Here is an 11435-nt window from a genome sequence, read left to right on the forward strand (position 1 = left end):
ACCAGCAAAACCTAGTCGACGTCAAGCTTAAAGCGTCATGGCAGAGCATTAAAGTCGACTAGTCGATTAGTCGGTGCAACCCCGACTTTTTTTAAAATCCCTGTTTTAAAATCCCCTTTCTCAAATCAGGCTGTTCTGAGGTTCCTGTCAAAATGACATGGTTCTGTACAGACCGCTCCCACGATCGTTGATTGACAAGGCCGTTTTACCTTAGACCCGCCCTGAGTGAGCTGAAAGCTGTCCGCCATTGTGTTGACTCTGGTGCAGGGGAAGACAAGAATGTTTCCGATTAAGCGATTGAAGTGGTTAGTTGTTGGATGCAATAATGAATATAGCAGTTGTCATGTACTCCCGACATCTGAGCCGCTGAAGACGCAGAGGATTAACGTTACTTTTGTTTTGAAGGGAATGCTATTAACCCCCGATCTGCCTAAATGCATCCATGTTCGCACGAATCATTCGTGATCCAGCTTCATCTACAAAAGTGAGCATAAGGGTTTTTATGAATCTTTGTAGATCGCCTTTCCTAATAACGCGCTAGTTAGCCAGTTTCCTGGCTAAAGTAAACAGTACTGCTCATCACCCCATGGAAGAGAGGGGCGGGGCCAGCAGAGCTCATTAGCATTTAAAGCAACATGGACTATGATGGCTTGCTAAAAACAGAGCTGATTTTGACAGGGTAAAGGTGTTTTTTACACTACCATTGAGAAATTGTAAAATTTTGTAGAAATTTTGTTCGACGGCCGACTAAGTTTTCTCAGTGTGTTCCGCGCTGTCGGCTGAAGTTGGACCTCGTCTGCTTTTTTTTTCGGCCGATTCGACATGTTGAATGGTGTGTGCGACATGGTGTGTACCGGGCTTAAAACACTCAAAGCAATGAATCCACATTCCATTCCATTATGCAGTTGAAATGCAGCTCGTCCAATCAAATTAGATCTGTTGTATAACATTAGGTGTTACTCGCTTATGTGCGTAAGCATTAGGGAACACTATAATTGAAAATAGACCATGGCTATTCATTTTTAAACTACTTTTGTTTCCTACTATTTATGCAAATAAGAACACCTACGTGTCTGTCTTTAGCTAGAAGACTAATGTGTCAGGATAAAATGGTTATGTAACTCTGTGGGCGTTTGTGTATCACAGGTGCCTTTATGTTTCCATACTTCATCATGCTGGTGTTTTGTGGCATCCCTCTGTTCTTCCTGGAGCTCTCCTTTGGGCAGTTTACCTCCCTCGGGTGCCTGGGAGTCTGGAAGGTCAGCCCCATGTTTAAAGGTGAGCATGAGACCGTTAAAGGTGGCGTGAGAACAAAAAATATTTCAATGGAAACTGAAAGGTCACAGATAAATCTATGTGGGTTGGTTTGCCCTTTAATGTATGGCATGACCTGTTTTACATGTTAAACTGGTAATTATTTTTAAACATATACACTTACAGTGTTTTCTTCACCTCAGGGTGGCTTGCAATGTCTAAACACTCCTCACAAACTCAAGAGGTGGTCTGAGTTTGGTTTAAAAATGTGCCATGTGAATGATAAATGTAAATGCACCAGTTTCACTGTCATAATTTCTTCAAGTCCAAACATTTTTACTTTAATAATAGATATCCGTAAAATTTTTAGTCATTGTGGCAAACATTTTCTGAAGACAAAAAGCTAATTTAAATTTTTTTTTTTTTTCCAATAATTTTACTTTATTTAATGTAATAATTTTTGGGGGAATATTTTGAATGAGAATAAACAGAAGATAAACAGAAACAACTCTTATAATCGTTTATTGAGTCACTCAATTAATTAATTAATTTAGTTTCATTTAGTTTCAGTTCGTTTTGTTTTGTTTCGTTTCGTTTAGTGGGTTTCAGTATTTCTACTGCCACCAGATAATGTTTAATTCATGAAAATAGACATGTTTTGCACATACTGTTAAAATTGGGAAATGCAGAATATGCTTAAATGCTTTATTGTGTTGCAAAGCAATATTGCAATATTTCAATATTTGTCAAAATCCAATTTCATCTAGATTTATTTACCATATCATGCAATCTTAATATACATTTTTGTGTTCACTGTTGTTGGTTATTTTTGATGTTACATTACAGGTTTCTCAGATGAGTGTATTGCTTTCTGGGTATTCAGAACTAAATATCCTTTAACGTATTGTCATTTGGTTGTTCTGTTTCCTTCAAGGTGTGGGCTATGGAATGATGGTGGTCTCTACCTACATTGGGATTTACTACAATGTGGTGATTTGCATTGCATTTTATTACTTCTTCATGTCCATGACAAACCTGCTGCCCTGGACGTACTGTAACAACCCCTGGAACACTCCTGACTGCGCTGGAGTGATGAGCACTCCACGAGCTAACACCACCTTCGCCAATGTGTCTGCTGTCGTGTCAGGGGTGACTGAGATAGTCAACCGCACCAAAAGGACCAGTCCTAGTGAAGAGTACTGGAGGTAAATGCACACCTTTGTAGGTCGATTAATCTATGTATCTTACTGTAGTAATTATAATTATTTACATATAAAAATTGTCTAAAGGTAAAAAAAAATATTATTATTTTTTTTATATTATGAATCGTTAATAAAATAAAATAAATTATAGTTTTTTGTAAGTTACATTACATGACATTTCAAAACCTAAAATAACTTTGCTTTGTCTAAAAAGACTTCTTGGATATGATGTAATCTCCAGTTTTTCTGCATGTTGATCGGACCACGTAACTTTAAATGGGTAAATACTTTTTGTTAATATATCATTTTCTTAAGACATAATTAGTAGTATAATAAATAGTAATTAATTTGTTTCTTTTAATGTATCAGCCATACAGTTGTATCAGCCTGAGATTTTGACTTTATGCCCTCTAAAAATATTAAAATTAATTTAAAAATAGAAATTAAAACATTCTCCTCATTGTAGAGACATTTTTAATCTATTTTTAAATGAATGAACAGGACAAAAAATAAACGTCACTGAATTCTGTATATGTTTATACACAAATATAAATGCTAGCAAGAAAAGATCCAGAGAGTTGAATCTCAAGATAATTATATAGTCAATCCATTATTCATCAGTTCGGAAAATTCATGACAGGTTGATAGTTGAAAGCTGGTAATTAATACATGTTTGCAGAAGTCATGCATTTTGTCTTGATGTTTGGATCTTTGTGCATTGGACTTGACAGATGTGTGTGTTTGAATGATGTTTGAACATATGTAGGATGACATAACAAGACAATAGGAAAGAAAGGCACAAAATGTTTTCTTTTTCCAAGAGTGTGATTGTGATTGTATGTGGTTCGGAATGAATGCTTCACTTTACTGCCTGTGGTCAGAGAATACAAGGCTTTGACCATGAGATGCTTGTGGACAGTTTAACATCTTTATAAATGGCTTGTGCCCTCTGGACTGTGCTGTCCCTGTTGTATGAAAGACCTTCTTGTTCCTGCCTTCTGTATACTCATTCATTGTGTGGTGGATGAGGTTGTTTTTGATGGAGCTATGCTGTAATGCATTTAACCTAAAGGCAAGCTCTGACAAAATATTAATACTTGGATTAGCATGATAAATTTGATGAGTGAATTGTTTATGCTTTGTCTTACATCCTGCAGTCTCTCACACCCCTCTTTTACTGGTTTCGCCCTCTCAGGAACTATGTGCTGAATATCTCTGATGGTATTGGGAACTTCGGGGAGGTGCGTCTACCTATCCTGGGATGTCTGGCTGTGTCATGGGTGGTTGTGTTCCTCTGCCTCATTCGAGGAGTCAAGTCATCGGGCAAGGTGAGTTAAACATCCATTCCTGCAATATAATATTAAAATGTGAATATTAGATTAAAAACTTTGGCAACTAGCTGAAATGATAAACTAAAGTGAAAAAAGTGAAAGCTGAATAGAATCTGATATTAAAATAATAACAAATGTAAAAATGAAAGCTTATTCAAAATAATATAACACTGAAATAGCGCTGCTTACCATACCTACATGTTGTTGTTTTGTTTTTTTAAATTGAGTTTTAATTTTATCTTTCATCAGGTGGTGTATTTCACAGCAACCTTCCCTTATGTGGTGCTGACCATTCTCTTCATTAGAGGAATCACTCTGGAAGGAGCCGTCAGTGGTATCAAATACTATTTGACCCCTCAGTGGGAGAAAATTCTAGATGCCAAGGTCAGTACATTATACAACAGCACATACTGTAGCTGCAAGTGATCACTGATATTATGTTTATAATAACATATTTTGTGTTCTGCAGGTATGGGGGGATGCTGCCTCTCAGATTTTTTATTCGCTGGGCTGCGCCTGGGGTGGGCTTATCACCATGGCATCATATAACAAGTTCCACAATAACTGTTTTAGGTAATAAACATTTTATCCCTTTATTTTTTCTGCTTCTCTGTCATTTTAAAATATTAGACTTTAAGTATTGTGTATTTGAGTATGGTGAGTGCTTGATGACTTGCATGCATTACTCTGTAGCACCCCCATGTGGCTGCTACTGATAAATGCATAAAACTTCTAACTTGTATTATGTGAAATCAAGGAAGGAATGAAAGAATTTCAGTTCAAGTTGTGATATGACTGCAAACTTACTAATAATTATAACATTTGTTTGTCTGTTTTCAAACAGAGACAGTATTATCATCAGTGTAACAAACTGTGCTACCAGTGTGTACGCTGGCTTTGTTATTTTCTCCATCCTGGGATTCATGGCTCATCATCTGGGGGTGGATGTGTCAGAGGTGGCCGATCATGGGCCAGGCCTGGCATTTGTGGCCTACCCGGAGGCCCTAACATTGCTGCCCATATCACCAATCTGGTCCCTGCTGTTCTTCTTTATGCTCATTTTATTGGGCCTTGGTACACAGGTATTTTTATTTGTCCTTCTTTTCTTTACTGCGGTTTTCTGCAATTACACTACAGATCGAAAGTGTGGAATTGGTTAGATTTTTAAAAAGTTTTTTTAAAGGATTCTCTAATGCTCATCAAAGCTGCATTAATTAAAATGAAGTAAAACTAGGAATATGGTGAAATAATATTACAATTTAAAATAATAAAATAAATGTGTCTTACTGACAACAAGCATTTGAACAGTAGTCTAATTCAGCCTGGACCACTTATAGGACTCTATTCAAACTTTAATTTAGATCATTTCAACATTTGGTCTATATTTGGTCTTATACTTTTTAAGGATTTTAAGATTAAAGTATGAAAATCTCCCAGCAACTGAATGTTAGGCATTCACAATCCAACCATCAATGACTACTTTATAATATCTGCATACAGAAATGCCCTGTTTTCTAAAACTGAATTATGATTTGTTCTTTTCTTTTTTCATCTGTTTATAGTACATTTCCAGTTACTAATCTCTTCATATCTTTTATGTATATTATTGTTTTATATTTTTTTAGTTATTTATGTATTTATTTTACAATTTTACCTACAAACTTGCTTTACCGGCACTAGTATTTATTTTAGTAAATGTCCTGTTTAACTAGTAGTTAATGGAAAAAAGTGATATACAATTTATTTTCTTTCTGTTCAATGTTGTAGTTCTGTCTACTGGAGACTCTGGTGACGGCTGTAGTAGATGAGATTGGAACTGACTGGATTATCAAAAATAAGACCTATGTCACACTGGGAGTCGCTGTAATAGGATTCCTCCTGGGAGTGCCGCTGACCACACAGGTGAATAACAAAAACGCACTCGAGCAAACAAAAAAAGATACACATCCTTAATCCATGGATTGACTTGATCTATTATGCTGTGTGTGATTTAGGCAGGAATATACTGGTTGCTGCTTATGGACAACTACGCTGCCAGTTTCTCTCTGGTCGTCATCTCTTGCATTATGTGCATCTGTATAATGTATGTCTATGGTGAGTCCTCTAAGTCACTTTCTACATGCTCTATTTAAAGGCCACAGTAACTGGATGTACACTGAGGTGTTCATTTCAATGTTGTGTTCCCACCTAGGCCACAAGAACTATTTTAAAGATGTGGAGATGATGCTAGGCTTCCCTCCTCCAATCTTCTTCAGGATCTGCTGGAAATATGTGTCGCCTTTCATTATTACTGTGAGTGACAGTCTGTTTTAGGTTTTTCTGATTCAGTTTTTCCTCCCTGAATCAGGTTTCTCCATATCACTCAATCTAATCCTTTTTTGTCTCTGTCTCTTCACAGTTTATTCTGATTTTCACCGTGATACAGTACAAGCCTATTACCTATAATGACTATGTATACCCCAGCTGGTCATTGGTCATTGGGTTTGCCATGGCTTTGTCTTCAGTCATCTGTATACCTATCTATGCTCTGTTCAAGATCGCTGTGTCTGAAGGATCCACATTTTTAGAGGTAAGATTCCGCCTTAAGAGCTGTCATCGGCACCTTAAAGGGATAGTTCACCCAAAAATGAAAATTCTGTCATTAATTACTCACCCTCAAAACCCAAACACTGTTCCAAACACATAAGACCTGCTTTCATCTTCGGAACACATATATATTTGATGAAATCCAAGAACTTTCTGACCCTGCATAGACAGCAACGCAACTGACACATTCAAGGCCCAGAAAGGTAGTAAGGACATTGTTAAAATACGAGAATACTTTTTGTGTGCAAAGAAAACAAAAATAACGTCTTTATTCTCCAATTTTTTCTCAGTCTCTGCAATGCGTTTACGAGAGTACCACAATGCATGCGTGTGATGCTGATGACGCAGGAGCCGGCATTCTGACATAGAACCTGGATGCACTGTGCCTTGTTTACAAGCAGAAGAAAGGATGACTTGCAATTTTTTGCCCAGCCTTACTTATTTGAACCATGATATACAGACGATGAACTAAGAGAGATGAACATTCTACATCAGAACACCGGCTCCTGCGTCAGCAGCACCACACGCATGCGTCAAAGACTTGCACGGGGAAAAAATTAATTGTTGAATAAAGTCATTATTTTTGTTTTCTTTGCCCACAAAAATGATTCTCGTAGCTTAATAAGGTTACGGTTGAAGCACTGATGTCACATGCCCTATTTTAACAATGTCCTTACTACCTTTTTGGGCCTTGAACGTGGTAGTTGCTTTGCGCTCTATAGAGGGTCAGAAAGCTTTTTTATTTCATAAAAAATATCTTAATTTGTGTTCCGAAGATGAACGAAGGTCTTGCGGGTTTAGAACGACATGAGGGTGAGTAATTAATGACAGAATTTTCATTTTTGGGTGAACTAACCCTTTAAAACGTGCTTCTGCACTTGTTGCAATGTATTGTTCCATCTACCGATTATTCTGGATGTTTTGCACAGACAACTTTATTTTCTTTACTATTTTGGAAAATGTCGGAGCAGCCAGTGCATTGCGCCACCTATAGTATTGTAAATTTCCTCTTTGTTCATGCCATTGAATATCTGGTCTGCTTTTTACTTCGTTCTTGGTGTAAATATGCATTAAGAAAAAAGTTAATCATGGTAACAACTACTATTTTCCTGAAAAATGATCTAGTTTTAACTTTAAAATATATATATCCTACATCAAAGCATTTGATAAATCGACTCTTACCTCTGCAGCGTTTGAAGAACTCCGTGAAACCTGACCCAGACTGGGGCCCGGCTCTCCAGGAGCACCGCAAGGGCCGATACGCAACTACAGGCCCAGAGTCAGTGGAGGTGTGCCCTCTCAAAGAAGACCTGAAGGACGAGGGTAAAGAGAAACTCAAGGAGAAAGAAGATGAGATCGGTTTGACCATCCCAGGAAGCAACGGCTCCACATTAAACCCCTCACCAAGCGCATAGAGGAGCCCCTCCCCACCCTCCCCCCAGGACGGTTCCCATTCCCACACTGCGGGACAGGCCACTCTCGCTGGAGACCTTTACATATTGTAAGGGCTTTATGAAATCTAACCTCTAGAGAAATTGGTTGTCATCCAAAACCTTTTTCTTTTTGTTCACATAATTTAATACTGCAGTTTTTTTTTTTAAAAGACAAGAAAAAAGACACGTTCATATACAGGAGGTGTTTGCATACACGCAGTGTGTATATAGCACATTGTACAATATTTTCACTCTGTGTTGAGTAGTCTGGAAATGTGACTGTAGCGGCAGCAGGAGCTACAGTGGGACTTGGCTCGTGTGTATAGTGGCGGCAGTGCTGGTCAGGTTTAATAGCTGAAGACCAAATATTCTTTGTGTCAATGTTGTAATGGCACTGTTAAATGGAGTGTTATTTTCAGTTTCTGTTTTGTACCCATTTTCTTGTTTGGGGACCATCTCATTCACAAGCCAGTATGGGGTTTTTAATGGCCAATGTTGGTATCTGGGAGCAGGGTGGCTGATGATCAATGTAATGCCAGTACATGATATAATGCATGTTAAATGACCTTTTAACACCGTAATAACTCAAAATCCACCTAAAACTACAAAACAGAACATGTCTATTATCCATTGACTAGATTTCCAGTAAAATGGCTGATACCGATAAATAAGCATAGGAAAAGAGAATATCAACTTTATTTCCGTTTAAGTGAGAGCACAAATACAAAACAAAGGATATTTGGTCTTAAGCTCTTACTGACTGGGGTATCTGGACCGAGGCATGTAACTTCTCAAGCCCATTCTCAGGGTTACACACAATTTGCTTTTTTGCAAAACATTTTCCAACACCTTGAGATGATTTATTGCTGATGTTGAGTGTTTGACGTGAAGGAGAGGGGTTTTCATGTAGGAACTTCCACATGAAATGCCAAATCTGTCTAGTCTTCCAGGCATCTCGAGCCGAGGCATCTCCTGAGCGAGGGGAGCATGTGTGCGATAACAGAAGCAGCTATTTCCTCATTAGATTCAGTACTGTAGTATGCACACTAATCCCGTTCTACATGGAAAAAGAGGCATGTTACCAAAAACATGTGCACAGACCTGTGTTCTGATTTAGTTGGTATGTTTGTTTGTCTGTATTTTTTGTTGTCTGTGTGTGTTAAGAGACTTAACTGGTGTGTACGTGTCATTTAAAGGCATCTGGCTGTGCTGAGCTGAATGGTCATGTCATCGAACATTGAAATAGGGGGTAACTGCATGTGGAACGACCAGAAGTAAACATAGCATCAGTCAAAAATCACTGTGGTTAGTGAAATCGTTGGGGAAGTCAGCATTTTTGGCCTAATATTTTAAAACATAATTTAATAGACTTGCTAGACAAATAAAAGGCCAAACTATCCAATTTTCACGATAGAAACCACAGCATTTTATGGTAATGTGGTGCATTCTGTTTCGTTTTGGTTTTGTAGAGAGGGGATATACTGGTATGGATAATTTTGGTCATGTTGGTATGGCTAGATGCCGCATATCATATCATTCCAGTGACATTTCAACAAGGCCCCATTGCTTATGATACATACGGTTGTAGTGGCACATATACTTGGATGAAGAGTCCTGGTTACACTGTGAATTTGTCTGGGATGTTCTGACTCCTTTTAACAGGGAGTCTGGCAATGCAGCTGCTAATGTGCTGATGCATCACGTATTGAGACTTCTGATTTAAACAGTGAATCTCTGTATATAGTCAAGTCAAAATAGTTTATTTGGTATTTCTCTCCTGTGTTGTGCGAGGAGAAATGCAATATGTGATGTGCTCTGTCATTTTGAGTCGGAATGAGGCAAAGAAATGCTTTGTTGCATTAATTTTGATAATACAAAATCTCAGCTTTTAATTAGCTTAATTTAAATATGAAATTCGAACATGTCATTTTGACATCATAGATCGCTAAAGCTGCCTCAGTTTAAAGGCAGCGCGGAGCGCGAGCGAACTGATCATATCTTTCTTTACTACTAGTTATAGCACAAAAAAAAGAACATCAGAAGGTATGTTGAAAGATGCAGTACAACTTACTAAATTTGTCATCTCTCATGTAATCATGTTTCAGTCGCAGAAAGATGTGAATGAAACAGCTTGTGAACAACGTTACCTGATGTTACATTTACCTCAGCAAAGTCATTCAATGTCCATTGCAAAAAAAAAAAAATCTTAGAAAAGAGCATATGTGACCCTGGACCACAAAACCAGTCATAAGGGTAAATTTTTTGACATTTAGATTTATACGTCATCGGAAAGATGAATAAATAAGCTTTCCATTGATGCATGGTTTGTTATGATAGGACAATATTTGGCCGAGATACAACTATTTGAAAATCTGGAATCTGAGGGTGCAAAAAAAATCTAAATATTGAGAAAATCGCCTTTTAAAGTTGTCCGAATTAAGTTCTTAGCAATGCATATTACTAATCAAAAATTAAGTGTTGATATATTTACAGTAGGAAATTTACAAAATATCTTCATGGAACATGATCTTTACTTGATGTCCTAATGATTTTTGGCATAATAGAAAAATCAATCATTTTGACCCATACAATGTATTTTTGGCTATTGCTACAAATATACCCCAGCGACTTGAGACTGGTTTTGTGGTCCAGGGTCACATATTAGTAAAATCGTAAATATATGCACTGTAAACACATTACATTTTACTTGAGATGTAATTGATGTCTTATTTAAAGTAAGCTTGAATAAATCTCCAGATTCTATCAAAAAAATTAGATATCATTTTCTCACAAGTTTTTATGACAGCACCATTTAATTAGATTTCCGCAACGGATCATAAGTAATTATGTTTTTGAAAGTTTTTTTGATATTTGTTTGAGATTGTTCTTTAACTGTTTCTGGACCAAAATGGGCCAAAATGACTCAAGATGATGGGGCAGGTCACAGATAAAGTCAGTATTCAAAAACCTGATGGCATAATAGTCTACGTCATTGTTATTGTACATTTTATTAATCTTTGCATGAAGGTATGATATATATATATATTTTTAAGATTTTATCCAAAAATATACAAAACACAATCTAACTTTAAGAAGTAGGGAAAAAAGAGAGAAGAATAAAAGTAACCCTGCTGCCTAACAGGAGGTATCGGACACTCAGGGGAGTAGTTAGAGGTTCATTGGTCTTAGCACAACCATACCTGCAGGTCACAAACTCTAGCTTTTCCTCTGTTAGACAGTTAGTACAGTAGATTAGAGCAGCAGTTTAGGTGTCGTGAGACTAACAGCACTTTTATTTACTGGTTCACTTTAGCTGGCTACGTGCGCAGTAGCTACAATATAATTAATCGCTGTCGGAAATGTGAATGCACAAGATTGAAGCCCTCTCGTTTTTCTGATGTGTGGTCCTCAGACCTTGATCGTGGCATGAAGACCATGTGTCTGTCTCTAGGTACTGCGATATGAACAGACCTGGATTTTGACCTTTACATGCAAACTCTTTTTAACAATAGACACGTTATGCATCAGTGCCATTCTTGCACTGTTCCCCACCTCTCTCCATTGTACAGTAATGTAAAAAAAAAAAAAAAAAAAAAGACAAAAACTCAACTGATGTGTATCTGTGTTTT

General features: G+C 37.3%; 1 protein-coding gene across 6 annotated transcripts in view; it reads left to right on the top strand.

Annotated features, from left to right (window-relative positions):
* Nucleotides 1-11410, top strand: part of slc6a9 (solute carrier family 6 member 9) — a 51877-nt gene extending 40467 nt beyond the window's left edge. For all 6 annotated transcript variants that reach the window (XM_058744856.1, XM_058744849.1, XM_058744840.1 and 3 more), the window contains 11 exons: nt 1147-1278; nt 2189-2459; nt 3652-3784; nt 4037-4171; nt 4257-4360; nt 4632-4869; nt 5555-5689; nt 5782-5881; nt 5979-6079; nt 6186-6356; nt 7564-11410. In XM_058744856.1, coding sequence (XP_058600839.1) covers nt 1147-1278; nt 2189-2459; nt 3652-3784; nt 4037-4171; nt 4257-4360; nt 4632-4869; nt 5555-5689; nt 5782-5881; nt 5979-6079; nt 6186-6356; nt 7564-7788 — 1745 coding nt within the window. In that variant the 3' untranslated portion in view covers nt 7789-11410. The remainder of the gene's footprint in view (nt 1-1146; nt 1279-2188; nt 2460-3651; nt 3785-4036; nt 4172-4256; nt 4361-4631; nt 4870-5554; nt 5690-5781; nt 5882-5978; nt 6080-6185; nt 6357-7563) is intronic.
* The last annotated feature ends 25 nt before the right edge of the window (nt 11411-11435 follow it).

The sequence above is a fragment of the Onychostoma macrolepis genome, chromosome 02 (assembly GCF_012432095.1).
Source record: "Onychostoma macrolepis isolate SWU-2019 chromosome 02, ASM1243209v1, whole genome shotgun sequence".
In the NCBI taxonomy this organism is placed as follows: domain Eukaryota; kingdom Metazoa; phylum Chordata; class Actinopteri; order Cypriniformes; family Cyprinidae; genus Onychostoma; species Onychostoma macrolepis.